This window comes from Hemicordylus capensis, chromosome 4 (assembly GCF_027244095.1).
Source record: "Hemicordylus capensis ecotype Gifberg chromosome 4, rHemCap1.1.pri, whole genome shotgun sequence".
NCBI lineage: Eukaryota > Metazoa > Chordata > Lepidosauria > Squamata > Cordylidae > Hemicordylus > Hemicordylus capensis.
The window spans coordinates 286,518,847-286,542,138 of record NC_069660.1 but is presented as its reverse complement, the minus strand read 5'-3'; the positions used below and the strand labels follow the sequence as shown (position 1 = coordinate 286,542,138).

Here is a 23,292-nt window from a genome sequence, read left to right as displayed (position 1 = left end):
GTTAATGTAATAGACTGTTTGCTCACTATTGATCTTGTATGGGAAAGAATCAGTAAAACAAACACACTTCTCAGATCAAAGGATAATAAACATCTGTGTGCCAGTCTACCATGAGGATTCTGTGAAGAAAGACAGATTGCTAATCATAAACGGCAGCCCAAAGGAGATTGAACAAGAAAATAGTGTTCAATGGCATAGTTTGCTTCAAATGCATAGAGACAGATTCAATAATTTCATGAAAGAAACTCCTTTTGTGAGTTCATGTTAGGAATTAGTTATTCTGATGTTGAATAGTGCAGGCTAGGACAGCAAACAGAAAGAATACGACACACTACCCTTCTCCATTTTTCACAAGCTTTACGAACATCCTACAAGAAGCTAAGTGTTGCTCTCTATTACTTCATGCTCACATCACTTTCAGTTCCAATGTTTTATGCCATTCCTCCTGTCAGATCATATTACTGAAGACCATATATTTCCATTGAGCACAATAGTCACTGTTCAACAGCACAGCAATAAGAATGAAGTATGATTCTGGCAATAGTTATTTTGAATGCAAAAAACATGTAAAAGTCCACTTCCAGTTCACTTGGCTGGTGTGATGAGGACACACCCAATTTCTATGATACACAACACTGACCAAGCCACGGTCATTATTGGTTTCTGCAGCCCAAAGCTTCTGGTTGTGTGAATGGGAACTGGTTGTTCATAATCAGTGTGAGTTCAGGTATACCTCAATTGCCCACTTAGGCTTGTGTTCCACACACTTGGCTACTTTATATCATAGAGATATAAAACGGTTACAAAGCAAATGAACATACCTGCTCTAAATAAGGCTCCTGCAGCGTAGTGCATAGCCAACGCGTGAATGAGTTGCCTGGCAGTTGTGAAAATGGGTCTTCGTTCAAACATGGAAAAGGAGAGAGGAGTGTGATCCGAAGCAATATATAGTTTCAGTGAGGCATGGATACTGACCAAGAGGTTAACCGGCTGGATTACTAACTTCCTCAACTTTACTGGATTGACCAAAGCATTTGCATGCTGCTTCACCCGTTCAGGCAGTATCCGGCTAAGAGCTGAGGCTTCTGTGGAATGGTAAACTCTTTTGCTGTCTGGCAGGTATGTCTCAAATAAAGTCTTAATGTAATAAACAAATGTGTCTTCCACGTATAACCTGGCTGGCTTGATTTCAAAGCTGAGGTCATTCACATGAAACAGCAAATTCTGCTCTTCTGACAAAGTGAGGCTGAGTTTGATGAAGGAGTTCTCATGATATTCTTCCAGGTCTTTGTTGGATACCATGAGGCTGTGCACTTTGGTCCACTGTGTAGTTTCATTTTTCTCTCCTTGGCACAGCAGGACTGGAAAATGGAAATTGGATTTGCTGTAAAGCTGATTGTCCAGCTGCAAGTCTCCACAATAGAGCTGGAGAGTATAAAACTGCTGAAGACCATTGTTGACCTCTCCATGAAATTCATGAGAGAGAGGTCTAAGGTAGCTGGCAACTGGAACCATACGAATGTATATGTTGTCCACTGTGAACCGCAGAAGTTCAGATGATGTTTTTGGGTTTGTGATATCATCATACACAGCAAGGCTCAGCTGACTGATGAACATTTTAAACATGAGGTTCTGCTCTTGCGTTCTGAATGGGAGAAAACAACAATTAGTCTCCCCAAATTTAAACTGAGGATTAGCGCGGGGGGGGGAATTATGGGGGGCTAGTTCAATGTGCAAATGTTATTAATATGAATTACATTTGGACATCTAAATCCTTACACTCAATGTATTCAAAGAGGTTTAATTCTTCATCTGTGCTAAATTCCACTGCCCTTGCCCATTTAACAGAAATTTATATATGAACTTCCCTGTAACATTTTATGCACAGTAGTTCTCCCTTGTATTTGCAATGTAGCATGAAGTTAAAGCAGACAACGGAAAATATCCTCACACATTGTCAGATGTTACACTTTTGGCTCCTTTTCTGGAGACAATACAGAATGGAGTGTTTTTATTATGGATCATTAACTTCACATTATGGAAGCAATATATTCCCCTATTAAATCACCATGTTCATTTTAAACTGATGATGGGTTGCTTGCTTTATAGCGTTAACTGCTCTTGGCCCGGTTTAACTAACAAGTGGGATATTAAGCACCACCAATCACCAATTTCACAGGAGTTAACTTAATTATGGGGCACATTAAAAAAAAATCCTAACACGCACATTCTACTCTCTGTGTGTTGCTACCTCTGGAAGTCAAGCACTCTGACGGTTATAAATAGGTGATTTTATAATCCAAGTTGAGTGGAGCTTGCAGCAAAGATTTTGCAGCTTGAGGGCACAAGGAAGTGTAATAAAGATGATAGACTACATCGTCTGCATGGGACCATTCTTCTGTCCTTCATCATGAGAACTCCCACATACCTCAATGGGAGTTCTGTGCAAGCAAAGGATCGCCAATCTGGCCAAATAAACTTTAAACTTGTGAGTCCTCTTTGAGCCTTGTTTATTGTACCAGACATTGCGTGTTTATCCTAGGGTGACATGACCTCAGATGTTAGATTGTCATGTTTTACTGAGATATACAAAATGTTAACATGTGGTCTAAACATACGCCACACATACGCAGCAACACGAGACAAAACAAACAGTTGTGCCAGATTTAATAAGTCACTTAACACCAAGAGGACTGAACAGCTACAAAGGACAATTTTCTCTATAGCCTCCCATACATTTTTTGAAACATACCTGTTCAAGTTAATCTGGTGTCCTGGTCTCCCTTCAGGTGCTAACATTATTATTATTGTTCCACACTGATGAGCAATGTCCACATACACATAGCCAAAGCCAGTTAAAAATACAATCTAGAAGAAAAAAAACAAAATCCTCCTTTTTGTTGAAATTTATACAACATGGCCATACTTTGAGTCAATAAAGTTAAAGCTGTTTGGACAAAAAATACTTATTCCAGAATAGTTCTAGTAATATCTGTGCAGCTATATGGAAATGAGGAAACACAACCTTAGTCCTAATTTTTCATTTTAATGGAAATAAGAAAACGAGGTCTACAGCACCAAACAAAAAGTCTATTAAACCAACTTCCAGCTTTCCAGAGGTCACCAGAACTGGATGCCTGAGTTAGGACCAGGCATGAGACACTTTTTTCTTTAACTTACTCTTCCCTGCTTATTCAAAGCACCACGTCATTATATACCACACAGCCCTGAAACTCTTTCTCTGTGACAGAAAATGCAAAAAGCTCTGTTACTGTGTAAACATAACTCACAGAGAGAGCAAGATTTCAATTTCTGGCCCAGCAATCCCAGATTACATTAGCATGAGGAGTGCAGGGAGCAGAAAACCCCTACTGCTTGTATTGCAAAGAAACTCTGTGTAACATGATTTATCCCAATATGAAACCATAGTACTAAAATACCCTACGGAGATGTACTTTGATTGCTTATATCCACCCTCTGGTAACGGTCTCTATTCCTGTTCACATCATCAAGCTACCAGGACACTCATCACATGAATACAGCTCTGTAGCTTGTTGAGCTATCTAGAAGTTGTGCACATTAAATGGCCCTCTATGACAAAGAAAACAATTCTTTGTGTTGCAAGTTCTCATTTCATTTCTTCACGTGGGGGCTATTCCACACAAACACCTCTTCACATGAAACTGTGGTAGTATAATGCGTACATGAAGACTAACATCTCAGAAGTTAACACTTAGTTTTAGCTGTGGAAACAGAACGGTGTGCCCTCACTATCCCTGAACCCACATCAGAGGCTGCAAATCTTCCAGCATGCCATTCAGCTCTGCACCATACCACAGAGGGGATGCACCATCTGAACTGTCCTGATTGGGTGGTTAAATATTACTTTAAAGTAGTAACAGTGTATCAGGTGCTGCTGGTGGCGAGAAGTTCATGCACAAGCACACACAGAGACACACACAAATACCTCTCATGCAGCCAGTCAGGCGGTATTGTCCAAAGTGGCTTGCGGTAATCCCAGAGGAAGATATTCTTTCAATGGAAAAAAAAATTGGGCAGTGTATCTGAAGCAATACATTCTCATTCAGACACCTGTTTACCACTCTTTTTACTTCTTTGGATATTTTCTGGTGCTGCTCTCCTTTTCTTTTTGTCTAAATGGTCACTTCCAGTATTGCCAAGATTATTCATAATTTCTCCCAGACCTTTATTATTTAAAACTTAAAATCCAGGATTTCTTTCCACTCTGTAATTTGGTGACTTGCAACTATATCAATTTCTTTTAATCAGAAGAGGTGGAAATAATAAAACTGACAACACAATTTCTAAACTGAGTAACAATTTGTCTTAGAGAATTATTATTGCTGGTGATGCGGCTTTGGAAAGGAAGAACCCAGCATGATCCCCAACACCGCAAGTTTGGGTTTTTTCATTTTATCAGGAAATTACACAGAAGTATAGAACACATTCTCCTTTCCCCCAACATTACTTTGGAGCAATAAAAAAAGCCAATGGCCTGGGGGGTAGGCACAGAGAGGAGTCTCTATCATAAGGGAAACTTTAGCAAGAGTTGAATGAAGCGAACTACTTGCTGAACTGTATATGTTATTTCAGATACTTTGAAGAAGATTCATACTTGGAAAACTTCTGTGACCGTTTCAAAGAAAACTTGCTGGGGAAAGCTAACATAAAAAACATGCAGGAAACTCAGTAGGCATCTTTGCTGGCTGGATTGGCCTTACTATTGACAAGTCAATAGCAAAAACATTATGTAACACACAGTAGTTTGTAAGACACACAGTTTTAAGGGTGGTTCTTGGATGTAAGTTAACTTGCTGTGTTGTTATAGCTGTCGCCCAGTTTTCTTTTTCTACAGTCAAAGTTTAACATTTGTTTTTTATGGAACAAGAAACCAAACAGCAGTATGTAAGAACGGAAGTTATGTAGCTATACAACTGCAGGTTGAACACACAAGCTAAGCAGGGTCATATATTCAAAGAAATATGTGAAAGATCTATAAAGAAAAGTGAGCAGCTGAATGAAGCCATGGCAATGAATCAATAAGGTGGTAGTCTTCACTGACAGGATGGGAAACTAGTCAGCTTCTGATGTCTTAGGACCTTTCGGTGTAATCATCCAGCAATACATCTACCTTTCCCATTAATAATAATGCAATACAGCATGCATATATATATATATATATATATATATATATATATATATATATATATATATATATACACACACACACACACACACACACACACACACACATATATACATATATATATATACATATATACACACACTATGATGTATGCTCCTTGCATATGTGGCTGAATTGTACATGGACATGTGCATCTCACACTATATAGTGCCAATAACAAAGCAAAATCATGTTTTGGGGCTTTTTGAAGATGAACCTTATCCTATATCGTGGTTGCATCTGAAAAGCATATCCATGTCGTCTGTGTGCTCAAGTGCTGAAGGCAGCACATAAGCATACAGTCTTATCTAGCACTGGAGGAGGCCTGGACGAGGGAGCATACAATCTCTTAACAACTGAATAAATGTTTACAAAATGTCATGGCAGGTTTGAGCAGCTAATGAAATATGTTTGAACACAGCAAAAAGGAATAATGTTGCCCTCTTTCAGAAATCAGGACAGCACGCAATAGATGCCTACGATACTTGCAGAATAAGGCGCGCACGCACATTCCCCAAGCACTCCGCGCAGCTTCCTAAAGCCGCCGCTCACTGCGGCTGCTCCTTTCCCCATCGCCTCACCACCTCCATCTCTCCCAACTGCCGTGGGCTCTTATTAATAAGGAGGGAACCGTCTCCCTCTCCGTTTCGCGCTGATGCTGCTCAGACTCTTTCTTCTCTTTCCTCCTCGACCAGCTTGTCCATTTCCAGCGCTTCTCGTTCTCGCGCTTGCCGCTTTCCTCTCCTGACACCCAAAACCTCAGCCCTGCCCTGGACCCTGGCTGATCTATTTTCAGTGCTTCTCCTTGGCTGGAAAAAAGAAATGCCTTCCGGAGCAGCAGCAGAACGCATTAGCATTTTGTATGCTCACTGATTCTCAATGAGAGAGGCACAGGGGGCCACAGTGCTCAGCGGAAGTTCCTTTGATTTGTCTGCCGTCTCAAAGTGTTTGTTTTAAATTTTATAACAATTACTTTTGAGCTCTAACATACTTTTTTGCTTTAGAAATAATTGATTGTTTATTGGTGCAGAATGCTGCTGCATGCTTTTAGCTATTGAGAAAATGGGAGCTTGTTGGTTGGTGAGTGATGGCATCCATTGTCCCATTTTGCATTTGTTAGGTGTTGGGGGAATACCTTACAAATGGAAAATGGGACAATACAAACTCTGCCTTGAGGGGGAATTCAAGGCAGGAGAGCTGAGAGAAACTTCATAATATACTGATACTGTAACTGTACTATTTGTACCATCAGAACCAGTTTTCAGTTCTGCTTTGTTAGCTGGCTCCTGGGAGCGTGCAGACTTCAGAATGATGCAAGCTGTTTTATGAACTGCAACTTAAGACAGAGCTCATGCATAAATCATTGATAGTGTATTAAGAAAAATGTCATTTACCAAAGTTCTCTTTTTATATCTAAATATTTATTAAGGGCAAAAGTGCTTGTTTGGACTCTTCAGAGATGAAGATTTATTTTCTCTCTTGCTTAAAATAGTCCCAAAGTGACTAATGGGAATCAAATAAAGCAAAATAGTGTGAGAATACTTTTCTACCATCTGCAGCAGTGTGATAATACTATTTCTACCATACTAATTTGAATATTGAAATATTATCACTTCCAGTTAATATCTGTTGAAGTATTGCCTTATTGTTATTATACTTAGTAATAAAAGAGTATAATTGTAAAATACACTTCTTTTTCCTTCCATATTTATGGTGCATATTTATGGTACTTAGTAATGAATAACTAGTTTCAGTGTTGATTAATAAGCTGCAAAAGAAGAGGGGGCGGGGGTGTAATTTGTGTGTGTGCAGTATTAACATACATTTCTGTGTGAGAGAGATAATTATGTGCGCACACTGCCTTGAAACTGCCATCCAGAACAAAACTGCTTCTACTCACTAATGATAAACATTAGAGGGAACACTGTTGCAGAAACGCAATCCACAATGCCTATATATGCATCAGGGGCGTAACAAGGCTGGAGTGGGCCCAGAGACAAAATTTTAAAATGGGCCCCTCGCTGACACACACACCCACTTCACAATATATAGTCATGTGACTTGCCTCTGGGGGGCCCCCAGGCAGCCGCCTCCCCTTGCCTAATAGTAGTTACGCCCCTGATATGCATTAACAATATGTACCAAACACTTGGGGGTACAAAATATCAGGGGCTCAATCCAGTCCACTACAGGTACAGCACCTACATATGGCGGGATCCCAATACATAACTAAGCCCATTTACTCATCATGTCTGCACAAGCACTCGGCACACCATATGGTTATGTGAGGTACAGGTGAGTTGCTCATATGCCCATCCTTCCACTTGATCAAGGAACACGAACAAAGACCAAGTGGAGAGAAGTGTGCTGGACAGGTATATGGGAGGTGTGCACAGTCGCCTACTCCTCATGGTGTCCTAGTGCGCCACAGCATCTGCACTATGAGGGGGAGCAGGGTCAGGGCTCGCTTATGCCTATGGCAAATCCTCCATGTGCAGCTGCTGCGCTCATAGTCAACTGGATCAAATGTTAGCTTTTCAGAAAATGCAATGGCCCACAACAATGGCAGAGACTAACAGAGTGTGTAGGTGTGCAACATACATAGGAAATATATATTTAATTTGCAACAAAATAATGGATGTTCGTCTAAGCATTTACTAAGGCTGTTCTCAAGCACAGCCTAACCCAGGCTAGGGAAGCCCTGCCTGGGTTGGACTGTGCGTGAGAACTGCACAGTGGGATTGGGCCTGATCCCAGCGGAGCAGCACTGTCTAGACCCGCTTTGTAGCCTAGCTTTTAGCCGAGGTTAAGGGAGTGAGCGCTCCCTTAACCCAGGCTACCAGATTGTGTGTTTGCTGGGGCTATGTTTAGCACCAGCAGACACAGAGACGGGCACCTAGAGCACCTGTCTCCTGGGGGGATCCCCCAATGAACCACGCATGGCGCACTGGGGGACCTCTGGAGATCTGCACTGCAGGCATGGATCGTCTGGGAGCACAGTCCGCATTTCCAGCCACATGGAAGGTCTGTTTAACAAGCCTTCCCCCACCCCCTGTCGCTCTTTTGAATGAACTGACTATGTTATAGCTCTAAATGTTACCTCAGCACAGTAGCTCAGGTACCATAATTATTCCTTAATTTTTGTTTGAAAAAAATATAATTCGGGAATCTCACCACTTGTGTGACTTGAAAATGTCCTGCTGCTGACACAACGTGAAAAGCACAAACAATGGAGTACAATAGCCCTCTCTAGACATTAAAAAGGGAATGCCATACCTATGTACAGCATCCCAAGTGTGTGCCCACAAGGCTGCCCCCCTGATGCGGATGCTCTCAGCACTGCTGAACTCACTTTCAGCATTCTCTCCACAAACACTTTGTGGAGCTCAGCAGAAGGGTGAAGCTACTGAGTGTGTCAGTGCCAGCGGTAGAGTGGGGTGTGCCGGGGAGCTTGCAGGCGCACTTGGTGCATTCTTGGGACACTATACACATGTATAGTGGTGGTTCTTAAAGAAGTGTCTGAATAGGGCTGTCGTCATCGCTACTTTTAAAATCCAGGGTTTACAATACTTTCTGCCTCACTTGAATTCTCCCGTCATTTTGGCCATAGAATTCTTAAATTCTTACTCTACACAGTTGTTTGCAGTGTGTTACGTTGCTGCTCATTATGGCTAATCCTGTTGCAATATCATTCTCCTCACCCTCAGACCCAGGAGAGGTGGATTGGGATGTTTGGGCAAGTCCAACCTGCAACAGCTCGTTCATTCTCTACAACTATGGAAAACCAGCAGTGAGCTTGATGGAAAACCAGCAGCATGCTGCACTACTAGTAGTAAAGGAAGCCACGTAGTACTTCCACAATTCCCTGGGAAGGGGCGGTGACTCTTGGGACAGTTTAAAATGCAGTTTGTGGGACCATGAAGGGGAGTTTCTGAGTGGAATTTTTTTTTCAAACTATAGGTGCCCATGGAGAGTATATGGACAGCCTTCTGGATCATAGCCAATCTTATGAGCATCTGAGTAAAACTCCAATGTTAGCAACACCTCTTCAGTTCACACTATTTTCAATGTGGCCTTGGATGCCAAAGAAATTGCCCATCTCACCAAAAAACCTCTTTGTTCTTAAGCAGTTATATTAAGATTCACTTTCTAGTTCATTGACACATTTACTTTAACTGCACCATTGTGAGCCACTGGTCTGGCTCATCAAACAGTATATTTCTATCAGTGGGCCATGCTCATTTGGTTTTGGGTCAGGTGAATAACCCTGGAATGTACTAACTTTACACTGGGGAGAAAAGTTCCTTTCTAAAGGCAACTGTGTTATTAAAAGCTGGATAAATTAGCCCCCCCACCCCAGACTAACCCTTATCTCGGATTCCAAATATTATTAAGTGGTCCTAGCACTGGCCTGATACATGAAATAACATCTTGCTAAATTATTTCTTTGAAGATTTCCTGATGGCAATTAATTCCACAGGTTAAATAAACACAGCAGAGGAAGTATTTCTGTTTAGTTTCTTTACATTTACAGACATGCCTTTCACATAGGATATTTTTAATCCTGCATTGTGGAAAGTGCTCTCCACCCTCTTGCAGCTCCTGCCTGTTTCTGAACACTTCAATCAAATAACTTTGGAATCTGAGCCAAAACTGGTTCTGATAGTGGATGGCAGATGTGAAGTTCAGTAAATATATAGATTTCTTAATAGAAGGGGGAAAGAGCACGTAGCTTAAATTAATGGCTGGACTAAAATGTAAATTATTCATGATCCTGTAAGAATCACAGATTCTGGGACTTGTAAGTTCTTCACTTACAATAAATTGTTATGTACCTTTTTGCACAACGTAGTCTAATTCTAAGATTCAGGTTTTCAAACTATGGATTTCCATTTGCTAGATAACCTTTAACCAAAATAGCCAACATAGCTTCAAACTGTTCTGCATAATCATGAGGGATACTGATGCTATGAAAAAGAAAAAAAAGGAAGAAGTGGAAACTGATGCTCTCAAGATAAACATTGCCTCATCAGAAAGATCCCATGCTTTTGCAGTGAACCCTCTGATGAAAAAAAAAAAAAGACACACAGATTTAGCGTGGAACTAGATTTGGAACCAGATTTCCTCTCTTTTCCTTATAATATCTTGTAAGGGAAATGTTTTATGTTAGAACTTCAGAGTGTAAAGAGGAGTTGGGAAGGGGCCAAAGCTCAGTGGTAGAGCATTTGCTTTGCTTGAAGAAGGTCCTAATTTTGGCCATTAGGGATGTGCAGAGCCGGTTATATTCAAACCCGGTTCAAGTAGAATCAGACCAGTTCAACCTCGAACCAGACCAGCCCCCCAAAAGAGGTGTCGGTCCAAGTTCAAACCAAACTGACTGTGGTTCTAATGCAGGGGTGGGGAACCTTGGCCCTCGAGCTGTTTTTGGACTACAACTTCCATCAGCCCCAGCCACAATAACTGTGGCTGGGGATAATGGGAGTTGTAGTTCAAAAACAGCTCGAGGGCCAAGGTTCCCCACCCCTGTTCTAATGGTGTATGAGGGGTATGCTTGTAAAGGGGAATCCTGTGATCCGAACCAAACTGCCGGAATTGGTTCTGTGCACACCCCTATCCGTCTACCTGCTAGGCCTGAGAAAGGCCTCAATCTGAAGCCCTGGAGAGTGCTGCCAGTTAGCAAAGAGGTACCTTTTCAAGTGGTGACTTTCTTATGTTTAGCAGGGGAAGAACAACTGAACCTATTCAAACCCAGCACAGCATCCCTCCAGTGGCTGTTGCTGGTGTCTACCTTGTGTTTCTTTTAGACTGTGAACCTTTTTGGGACAGGAACCCATCTTATTCCTTTTTCTGTGCAAGCTGCTTTGAGCTTTTTTGAAAAGTGGTATATAAATATTCATAGTAGGAGTGGTAGTTGTCATTGTCAGTGCAGACAATACTGAGCAAGATGGTGCAAGAATCTTACAAGGCAGCTTCCTATCACTTTATGTCTTTCCTTGTCCCTGGCTCCATATTATTGGTTGCCATGGTGAGGCGGGACAGAGAAAACACGGAACATGACGAAATGTTATCAGGGGCATACCAAGGTTGGAGTGAGCCCAGAGATGAGATTTTAAAATGGGCCCCCCACTGACTTGGCGTGTGGGGGCCAAGGTCAATCTTTAGGGTGCTGATTATTAAAGTAATACTTAATATTAATTAATTAAATCAAATTAAAATGAATTTAATTACAATTAAACTATTGTTGGCAGGCTCAGATTAATTTAAAATTAAATTTCATTCTAATAAAATATATAAATATACTTGTTAAAAAGAAAAAACAGCAGAGGCTCCTCCATGAATTCACAGCCTTCCTGATAATTCACAAACCAACTTGAAAATAGTGCATTTGTAAGGAAAAATAATACAAGCCCCCATGGTTTCTCAGTTTATTATTCATACAAATCACCCCACTTAGCATGGAGCACTTGTAAGGAAAAAAATAAGAGAAGTTTTTCTCTGAAATTTTGATTAAAATTACACCTTGATCCTTCACCACACACTGTGCTGTTCCTTCAACACAAACTCCACCTGTGTGGAAGATGAGAGAGAAAGGGGATGGGGGAGGCTTGTCCAGAGAGAGAAAGAAGGATAGGAAAAGGAAAAGGGGATGGTGCAGGCTTGAGGGGAGAAAGAGGGAGAGAAAGAAAGAGCGAGAAAAAGTTAAAAAAAGAGAAAGAGGATGGGTAGGTTTGGCTTGAGAGAGTGAGAGGAAAAGAACAAGAAAAAGGGGATGGGGCAGGCTTGAGGTGAGGGAGGGAGGGAGAGAGAGTTTAAAAAGATAGAAAGATGGAAAGAGCCACCCCACCACACCGAACCTCCTGCTACTTGCTGCTTGCCTCCCACTGCAGCGAACCTCTGTGTTGTTCTTTTTTAAAATTTAAGCTGTGATGCAGCAGAGGAGATGGCTGCTGGGGGGTGAGCCAATAGTCCTTCTACCCCACCCCCGGCGGCAGCTACCAGAGTGACGCTGGGCTTGCTGTTTCGCCCAGCGTCTTTTCCCAACTACTTAACATTTCACCGCTTGCAGACGACTTTGCTCGAAGCAGCTCGGCTGCTGCCGGGGCAGGAGTTTCATGGAAATGAGGGCACATGTGTGAATGCGCCCTCACAGTGTAGGCTCCCTGCCTACGAAGCAGACATGTCTGTGAGCAAGGCGGGAGCAGTGCCACCTTGATAAACTGGGTGGGGCAGGCATGGCAAACACATACTGGCTACAAGTGGAGTGTTGCCTTCTGCTGGAACAAGGAGGTGCATGAGGCAAAGGCAAAGCGAGGCGAGGGGGGTTGCGGCTATGTTTGGGGTAGTAGCCAGAACCCAGGAATTCAGATTCTTGATTGAATTATAATCCCTCTAGCAAAATGTCTCGGAGACAATGGCACCTTCTGACTGATGTATTTTGTATTCAGGCAACCCCAGCTAGAGTTTCTACATGTGCAAACCGATAAAAAGCTTACTCCCGCAGAGTGGGGGTTGGGGACGGACAAGTGCTTGATACCAGGACTCCTGGGTTCTTCTTCAGCCACCCTGACACAACCTTACCCAGAGCTTCCTCAGTCTCAGTCACCCCTTCCCGCATCTGAATCGAACCCCTTCCCAGCCGCGGAACTCCCAAAGACACCCCCTTCCCTTCTTCTTACCCTTGCCCACTCCCTTGCCGGGCCCATCCCTCAGCCAAACTATAGCCGAGCACAGTCAGGCCTGTCCCTCAGCAGGAGGCGGGACCCAGTACCGCACCAACAAGCCAATCAGAGCACGCTTAGCATACTTCCTGACTTATTACAGCTTATTCCACTAAGGCGGAACATTCTAGGTCTTCCATATCAAGTTCCACCCACACTCCCCCAAATGCCATTTAGTGAACCCGCTGCTGCTGAGCGTTACGTTCTGCTCATGTTTGTCTTCTCAAAGCCCTCTAGTGGTCAATTCTGTCACTAAAGCTCCCTGGAGCCAACTACAAGGTCGGGTGTGGTTTTAACCATGAAGGAATACCAAAGGAAGCCCGGGCAGTGGGCTGCAATTGGGCGGGTGCTGGGGAGTCGGGATGGATCATGTGACTTGCCTCTGGGGGGCCCTTTGAGGCAGCAGGCCGGGAGACAACTGTCTCCCTTTGCCTAATGCACGGTACGCCCCTGATATGTCATAATTTTCTCTTTTTAAACATGCTGAGAAGAGAAGGGGGGAAATAGATGGGGGAAATCCCTTTTAAGGGGGAAATTAAATTAAAATAATTTTAGAGCTCCTACATTAGTAGCAAATCCAGTTAGAACAAAAATCTTTATAATAATAAAAATGCAGATGAAAGAAGAATAAAAATGCTACTCTTGTCCAGAAATAAGGTCACTTGAACTAAGCAAATGGAAATATAGTTCTATTAATAATTTCATACATACTTAACAGTATTTTGTTTTTCTGCACAAACCACCATTGCAATGAACAGGAGTTTCACACACACAAAAACCCATTGTGCATGATTCTTGTTTGTTTTAATAGGTCTACAGAGGACAATTTTGCAATGAATTGTGACTTGTGGTTTCATCCTAATTCTAAAGCACATTTATTTGCATGTAAGTCTTGTCTTTAAGATAATGCTGTTGAACATATATTGCCCTCTACATTCCTTGTATCCTTGTACAATCCTAGCTCAAGAAGTTCCATACAGCAAATCTGCAATTAAAACAAAACTGACTAACCTGTGTGCCTTGGTTATTAATGTCCACAAAATCACTCCATTCATTCGTTTCTTCAGACGATATGACTTTCAAAAGGATGCTGGGTACCAGATCTTTGCTTTTGCAATCTGGATAGCTGGAGACTTGATGATACAGCTCATGGTGTACCGAACTTTCGGCTGGAACACGCTTACAGTAAACATCAAACTTTGGTGTGTCTGAAATTTAATAAAAAGTCCAGAAGGCTCTTTAAAGAAAGATGTTTGTACTTATGGCACAGCTCCATGTTATCTCAGTTTGTACACACAAGCCAGCCTTTAATGATCTCTGTCTGACAGATTATCAGCACATACAATTATTACTTTTTTGGTTTATTTTATGGACCTCTCTTTCATATACCCAACAATACAAACTGCTCCTTGGCTTACTATAAGTTAGTTTTGAATGAGCTGACTGAAACTAAAATTTAGAGTTTAGAGGTTAAAAACAAGCCACTTTTTTCAAAGGCTTAAACATTCTGGTGTATACCTTTGATGTTCTCTTTTACAAGCAATGAGACAGGGCACCTGTTGTGGATAATTATGCGAGGACTTGGATCTTCCGATAGAGTTAAGTACATCACCCCAAGATGCTCCTGATAAGTCAGTGCTATAGCTCTAAAGTGAACAAGATTATAAAATCAGACACATCTTTAAGCAAACCTCATTTGCAGTTGCAAACTTCACACTATGTATTAAGTAACACATTTGGAATGCTTCTCCTCTCTTAAACTAAGATCTTTTGATTAACTCCCTCATTTTAAAAAAAGTGACTATATGGCCATTAATGACCAGCTTACAAACGTAAAAAAGGAAGTTAGAGAAGGGAGCAATGATCAAATTGGATCAGACTTCATATGACTAAAGTGAAACGCATGTACAAAAGTTTGCATGGTAGTGGGCTCAATTTTGATAGACTGAAAGAAACACTGTAAGAATAATTCTGTTAAATAGCCTTCTTAAAGTGTGCATAGAAATTAATGTGCATGTTTTACAAAGTATACAGTGCCTGCTACACTGCTGGCCTGAAACGAATGTTGCGCAGTAACAGAAATCCAATTAAGCAGAAAAACAGCACAAGCCCTATCCAGACATGATGTTGCATGAATGTACAGATATCTGTACATTTGTACACGTTTTTGTGTGGATGACTGTCTCTCTGCTCATTTTAAAAGTAAACTTGGCTACACGCTCTTGGGCACAGTGAGGAAGTATACTGTTGTGCCTGTGTTCAACATAACATGTGAATAACTGTACCTGTGTACAGATATCATAGAAGTGTTCAACATAATGTCTGAATAGGGATACAAAGTATCAACATACTATCTGTCAGTACCTGCATCACTGGTGTATGCCTGTACTGGAATATTTTAAAAGGAAATATTGTATAGCATATTGTATGATCTGTGTACAATTCTGTTCTAGTTCACACAAATACTAAGCATAGATTCCTGTTCACAATGGTTTTTTAGTTGCCTTTTCACATTTATTTTATGTGATTTTTATAGATGAAAATATGTCAGTCTGAAAGAGAGCAACTTTACTTCTCAGAACTCTTGAGGATAATCTGCTGTAGCTTCCTGCTCCCTTCTAACTGTTAGGATCACCATATTCTGTCAGCATCCTTTCTTCCAAGGCCTCTATTGGAATCTCTTTGAGCTCAGCCACACTACTCATAAATCACCCAGAAGAGTCATTGCTGAGTGATTGGAATTATATAAGGTATTCCCTCCTCAATGCTCAGGGATTGAAACATATTGCCTTCAAAGCATCTCCCACACGGCTCACAAGGAGGGCAATACCATATGGTTGATTCTGATCTCTCTGAGCTTGATATAGCTCCTTATTTATACCTGCATTATTAAGTATGAGCACAATCAATTTGGGGGCCAGGAAATGGAAATCAAGAGCTCCACGAAGCAATGGAATCTATATTGCATGGATGCACTGTTTTCAAAGGGGAAAGCAATTTTTGGTATAAACCAGTCTTTTAGATTTGGAAGGTTTTCTCTACTACATTCTCCAGATCACTGCTTCCTGACTTATGTTTTCCCCTGTTCTTTTCATTTGTTCTTCTGTTAAAATACATTGTACAATCTTGAATAGCTAATATTCTTCCCAAACTACTGTACTGAACAGAGAGCCACCGAATTAGATTATTAAAATTCAGTAGTTCACAAAATGTCTGTTGGGAAAGACGTCACAAGCTATCAAAATAATCAAAATATTACTAAATTGTCTGGACAGAGAACAAAATTGTTTTTCATGTCAATACTGCCAAGAATAAGGCATCAAAAATGAAAATGAATGTAATACTGTCATACAACAACAAATGTGCAGTAGTTACTTATATTTTCCCAGAAATAAAATGGCAATGTCTTATTCCTAGAAAAGCATGACACTCCTTCTGTTAGTGATGTTGTGCACTGTGTGGAATGTGCCAGTGTAAGTGCCATGAGCACTAGTAGGAGAGAGAATAAACCAGGCCCCTCAGCAAAGGCTAAGTTTGCAGATAAAGCCCTCTAATCTTATTATAGCTGGCCCAGACAAAAATACATTATAATGCTTTTTGAAGATGTTCAAGTTTGGATGTGGTAGATCCCCAAGGGGATGACATTTCATAATTAAATTGCAGCCATCAAGAATACTTTCCCATGCTGTCTTGCATGTGATACACTGATGAAATTATCAAGGGAACTCTGCTGATCTTAAAGACTGCAATGGAACATAAAGAGCCACCTTTTGGAGATATCAGTCATTTTCCAGGAGTCATGTGATAACTGCTTCCTTGTGTAATGCCAGAACAATGTCAGTATAAGAGATTACACTATGGTATTACACGCCATGCTTTTATATGAACACGGATATGAGTATTTATATACCGCTTTTCAACCAAAGCAGTTTACCTACAGAGATTGATTGATTGATTGCCATTTATTTTAAATAATGTTTTAACTTTTTGTAGGTTTGCTTGTAAACCGCCCAGAGACGTGCGCTTTGGGCGGAATAGAAATATGTTAGTTAGTTAGTTAGTTAAATAAATAAATAAATAAATAAAGGCTGCCTGTCCCCAAAGGGGTCACAGTCAAAAAAAGAAACATAAGAACAACACCAGCAACAGCCACTGGAGGGATGCTGTGCTGGGGTTGGATAGGGCTGGTTGCTCTCCCCCTGCTAAATAAAGAGAATCTCCACTTTTAAAAGGTGCCTCTTTGCTCAGTTAGCAGGGGTTAGTTGAGAACATACAACATGCCTAAGAAAGAAGAGCAACATTAATACTAATGCTCCACTGACATGACAGCATTTTCTGTTATGGGGTGTGTGTGTGATTCTTTTCTGGCAGTCTCCACTTTCCCCTGGCCCTGGCCCCCCTGAAATATGTCCTTAAGGGTCTTCCAATCCTCAGGGACTTATTTTTAGGAGGCACAGAGGGCTGGAGAGGGAAGGGTCTTGTTTTGTTTTGCCAAAATTTGTTCTCCCTTGCATGGTAGAACATACATGGCATTATTCTGGATATTGGCCCTATCTTTTAATTATCCAATTCTGAACAATATGTAGCTTATAAGGAGGGTCATATTAACACACAGTGCAATCAAATGTCTGGTACACAGTCAAAATATCCATCCTTTTATTATTAAGAGCCCCAAACACTTTGCAGGGGAAGTAAAGTCTCTTTTACATATTGAGAGCATGTCACTACCTTAACTTTTGCACCAGCCTCTTATGTTTTGATTAAAGATTGTAATGTCATCCATATGTATTCTACATACCTGGTGCAGAACCCATTTTCATTTCTCTCTCCAACAGGTATGGCTATGCTTTGCCTTGGAAATTCCTGTCTAATAACAGCTGGTGGGCTCCAGCACGGAGTAGTGTGATCATTTATGCTATGTTTGAAGCTTAGCAATATATACTTTTGAAGAGGGAGCATGTCTGAAATTGACTGGCTAACATCAGGCATCAGGTCCCAAAAAAGAATGGAACTTGTTTTGGGAGTGTCCAGTTCTGCAGCCGAGCAGATGCTGAATGTACTACTGTCTGGAACATGTAAGTACTAGAAAGAAAACAAGGAAGAAAGTACACAGCCATTATTTGCTTGAATGTTTACTGTATTTCAACACCAAGTCTTTAAAGCTTGTTTAGAATTTGAAATATGGCGGACATTAACCATACCTAAATTATATGATGTCCCTCAACACCACACTGTCTCTGCTACCTCATGCTGTGCCAGAATATGGTATGAAGGGACTGCAGCCTTGTAGAGAGACTCCAAGGCTGCCCTGAGTGAGAGTGCCTCCTAGCTTTATGAGGGAAAAGAATGGTAATGGCACTCGCGTGTCACTCTTAACACAGACCCACACAGCTCTTTGTTATCCTGGATGACATGGCAGGGGGTGCACCTTTTGTTAGGAGAGGTATCCTGTTCTGGGATACCAGTGAATGTTTCAACTTACATAAAAATCAGTTGAGCTGAATCAATATATACTCAGGTGACAATCTGTTTCCCCTGTGGTATTCATGACAGTGCTAAGAAGGCAATTGTATAATCTGGGATTCAGAAGAACTTTTCTTTAAATCTGCTATAAGCATATTTAAAGGTTACTCAAAATTACTCTTCTTTATGGATTCATGAAAATATAGTCTTATAAAAATGGAAAATTTCAATGGGATCTATGCATGGACATTTTCTACTTACTTTATGTTTATTTTATACATGCATTTTGTGGATATCAAGAAAAACAGATGACTCTACTGATTGAAGCCCAGAAGCACCTATAGGGCTGGGAGTGGTTATAAACCAACAGTGTTGAGTTTAGGGAATAAACAATTTCAGCCTGCAAGGCAGAAGCAGGTGTACCTCTTCTGTATGAGAACCTTGCACAAATTCTCAAAACATCAAATTTATTATTATGGTCCATGGACAAGAAAACAAGGAATAAAAACAATACAATACAGTAAAAATATACAACATCAAAAGAATAAATTAGATAAAACTGAGTTACAAGGATGGTAAGGTCATACACAGCTAAGTTTATCTTGTCTCATAAATCTTGCAATCCTCTCTGCAACCTCCGAGTGGCGATCCATTAAAAAATAAGAAACATAATAATCATCAGAATAACTCGGTTTGCCTTTTAAAAGAGGTTCTATTCATATAGAGTAAATAGGATAGGAACAGAGTAAAAGGACGTGCGCTACCGACTCAACAACTCCAGCGCCACAAGGGCGTAACTGATTCCTTAAGGGAATTCCCTTAAACCTCCCTTCTAACACCGCAGAAGGTAACGCACTAAAGCGCGCCTGTGAGAAAGCTCTTCTATGACTTAAAGTGGTCAGGCCTATCAAATACCCTGCTGGCTGGGGATAGTTTGAAAAACTGCCTAAAGTGTTCTTTGAAGTAATCAAACTTAGTTCTCTTTGTTTCTCCATATCTAGCACTCTTTGCTTGACTATCTTTTTAGCAGCATCAGGTGTTAAAGATGACAGATATTGCTATGAGAACCCACACTTACCAAAGATGACCTGTGAGTTCTTTCACCAGGATGACTGGAATTCCTCTTCCAACAATAATGGCCCAAGGGGCGGGCGTGGAGGTTAAGCCAAAAATTAATCAGATATAACCATGCCTGGGCTTCAACTCTAATCACTCCAGATTCAAGGCATAAGGCGGTGTTGGAAACACATTTAGGAAGATGAAAAATAGCCCAAAGGAAGCCCGCCTGAACAGCTTCCAATAAAGAAAGGTTACCTGTAGGGAAGCTCTGAATCCCGTATAACATTTGGGCTAATATTTTGGCCTGAAGCACCTTGAAGGCTGCCGGAATATACTATCCACCTTTAGTATAGAAAAATTTCAATAAAAATTTCTATTTAAAAACATACTCAACAGCGATTACAGATTATGGTGCCTCCTTTTTGAGCCCTTTGGCTTCTGAACAGATGGGGCCAAGGCAGAACTAATCCTATGGAGTATTGGGATCTGGCACTTTGCAAAGATCACAGTTAATTACCATGCTTGACTGTTCTGTGGCATCAATGTTTTTAAATTAAAACAACCTAAAATATGTCATTTTTATTAACTCCTGACCCAGGGGTTTTTTCAATAAGAAGTATAGACTTAATATAAATATGACTTTCTACCCATTGTAAAAGGCTAAACAAAAACAACATTGTTATTATTTTACCTCCTCTCTCAGCTGGGACTTCACAATCGATAACTGTGGTCTATAATAGATTTGGTATGGAGTATTATTAATGATAATACTCTTGTCTTCGATCTGCAGGATCTGAACACCACGTTGAACAATGGAAGAAATGCAAAACTGACACAGCTGCAAAATAAAGTATTACAAGAACATCAGCACACTAAGGACATAACTTTTCTGAACATGACAAAAGGAATATTTCATCTGGTGAGGGGGGGGAAATGGAAAAACCCACGTACACTACCCTAATCATCTTGGAGGATAAATAATAAATGTCACTTTCCCCTGCCACTGTATTCTAATAAAGTGCATTTATTTAAAACACTGGTCTCTCTCTGTCCCTCCAAATAGCTATTACATATGGTTCCCATTCAAGACCAAACTTGTTTAGCTTCAGCAATAGAAATGCATTATGTACCTTCAAAGCATTCTTTGGACCCCAAAGCAGAAATAAAACTACCTGCACCATGACTCATGAAACCCAGGTTACAAGGCAACAGTCGGCCATTGGCTTACAGCATAAGACTTTCTCTCTCTCTCTCTCAGATTATGGCAGAGCAGCAGAGCAGCAGTTCAAAGTGATTTAAACTGAGCACACCAGCAGCTGTTACTGTACAAGTAAAGATGGGCTACTTCCCAGTCCAATATGTATTTTCCAACCATTCAGTATTGCTCCGTTGCCTGTTTTATAAAGAGTTAAGATGCTCCCTGATATCTCCTTGTCTGGCACCCTTTTCAGGATAGGGATGTGCGCAAAACCGTTTTGCCCGGTTCGGTTCGAATTCGAACCAGGTTCGAACCAGGAGGAGGTGGTTCGGTTTTGGTTTTGCTCGAACCTCCCCCTGGTTCGGTTCGAATTCAAACCGATTTGAACCGATTCGAACTGGTTCGAACTGGTTCAGACACCAAAAATTGGTAGGGGGGTAGCTGGCACCCAGGGGTACCTGCCACCCAAACCGCAAAGCAATCGGACATTCATACAATTTTTAATGAATTTTTGAAAATTATTTCTATTTTTTTCTCATAGGATATAATGGGACTCCAACCAGCCCATTATTCCTTATTGTGGAGCACCCATGGGTGCCAAAAACCATGCAAACCCCGAAGCAATCAGACACCCCTATAATTTTTTATGAATATTTGAAATATTTTTAATTATTTTTCTCATAGGGTATAACAGGACGCGAACCAGCCCATATCCCCTATTGTGGAGCACCTAGGGGCACAAAAGTGGGGTACGTGGTAGACAACCAGGGGTGCCTACTATCCACAAAGTTCCAAGGCAATCAGACACTCCTCTGATTATTGGTGAATTTTAAAATTATTTTGGAATTCCTCATAGAGAATAATGAGGATTGCAGCAAATGTATAGCTTTACGTCGGGGAGAAAGGGGTGTCCTAGAGTGGAGTGTGGTGGGTGATAGTTCCCAAGGTGGGCAAGGAAGCTATCAGAATTATTTGAAAGAAATTGGGCAAAAGGCTGATTTTTTTGAAGTTTACGTGACTTTAAGGTTTTTCTCCATAAAGAAGCATGGAGGTGTCAGCAACTGTATAGCTTCACGTTCGGGGGGAAAGGGGTGTCCAAGAGCAGAGTGTGGTGGGTGGTAGTGCCCAAGGGGGGCCAGGTAGCTATCAGAATTATTTGAAAGGTATTGGGCAAAGGGCTGATTTTTAAGTGATTTTTGAAGTTTATGTGTCTTTAAGGTTAGCAATGAGAGTGGATTCATAGTTTGTCATTGAAAATCTTATATGCTACCAAAGAATCTACACTCAGAACACTTCAGAAACAACAAAACCCAATACCCCATGGGTTAGCAACCCATGGAGGTGGTTGGCACCCTCGCTCTGGGCCACCCCAGTACCCCCCAAGTGCAGTTATGGGGCTGCTGAAACCTCCATTCTTCCCTATGGAGAAAAACCTTAAAGCCACTTGTGGGGTGTTGGAGTGGCCCAGAGTGAGTGGTGGTCTAGTGCAAAGAGGGTGCCAACCACCCCCATGGGTTGCTAACCCATGGGGTACTGGGTTCTGTTGTTTTAAAACCTGCAGCTCGAATTCAAACCTGCAGCTCGAACCTGATGGCTGGTTCAGTTCGAATTCGAACCTTCGAACCACCCTGGTTTGATTTCGAACCGGTTCACACATCCCTATTTCAAGATGCTCAGAAGATTTTTGTGTTTCTTATCTTCTGCCAGATCAATCTCCATCTATTACATATAAGGTGGTGAAGTTTTGCTCTAATGCTATGTGGTTACACCAGTTGTTTATTTCATGCGTATGTTCTTCCTGAATTTTTAGTTTATATTTATATTTTATTGTTAGCAATTGCTAGTTAAGTTTTTGATTGGTACTGTATGTGAATGATGTTTTATTATTTTCGAGCAACTGTTAACCTCCTGTTAACCTCTTTTATTCTACTATTTCTAGTTGATTTGTAAGCTGACCATGGGTCGTAAATATATATATACAGCTCCAGAACTTTCCATCAGCTAGGACATTCGCCCCCCACCCCCACTCCTGGCCATGCATCAGAGTTGAGGGGAGAACTGCTAATATGAATATTTTAGACTGTTCCCAGTGACTATTTTCTTCTTAATGTGTTGAATCGTTTACTCTTAAGTGTCCATCATTTAACATATTTCCTAATGACACAAATGTTTTTGAAGTTGACGGTCAATGGGTGTTCGATGGGTGTGATCTGATAAATCACTGCCTTTTAAACATTACAAAATAAGCTCAAATATTTCTAACCTTCTGATGTCCTGGAAAGGCTCCAAGTCTTATCTCAGCTTCAACAAACCCTTCTTCATCCAGTGTTACCACTTCCTCATTGTCTCCATCCTTCCACTTTGGTGAGGTCATGTTGTGGACTAGTTTGATTGCTACTGATTTGTGCAGAGTGTTTGTGTTTGCCCAGTATATTCCGATTTGGAAAGCTTCCTAAAACAAAGAACATTTTATCAAGTTCAGCACTTCCCCGTAATGTTTATATCCAATATTTGGATGTGAAGCGCTTGGAAGTTTAAATCTAGTCACATCCAAATTCTATAATCCTTTTCCTAGCCAAAGCTGGCTTCATAACGAGGTGAACTGAGGTGGCTGCCTCAGGCAGTGGGTTATCAGGGAGCAGGGTGAT

The 23,292-nt window shown here is 41.1% G+C and overlaps 1 protein-coding gene across 9 annotated transcripts in view; it reads right to left on the bottom strand.

Moving 5' to 3' along the window:
• The window catches only part of VPS13B (vacuolar protein sorting 13 homolog B), a 714,157-nt gene that overhangs the window by 22,556 nt on the left and 668,309 nt on the right, over nucleotides 1-23,292 (bottom strand). For all 9 annotated transcript variants that reach the window (XM_053245154.1, XM_053245151.1, XM_053245153.1 and 6 more), the window contains 7 exons: nucleotides 22,908-23,096; nucleotides 20,138-20,284; nucleotides 17,723-18,006; nucleotides 14,443-14,570; nucleotides 13,936-14,132; nucleotides 2,753-2,868; nucleotides 822-1,645 (listed from right to left, as the gene is read on the bottom strand). In XM_053245154.1, the coding sequence (XP_053101129.1) occupies nucleotides 822-1,645; nucleotides 2,753-2,868; nucleotides 13,936-14,132; nucleotides 14,443-14,570; nucleotides 17,723-18,006; nucleotides 20,138-20,284; nucleotides 22,908-23,096 (1,885 nt within the window). The remainder of the gene's footprint in view (nucleotides 1-821; nucleotides 1,646-2,752; nucleotides 2,869-13,935; nucleotides 14,133-14,442; nucleotides 14,571-17,722; nucleotides 18,007-20,137; nucleotides 20,285-22,907; nucleotides 23,097-23,292) is intronic.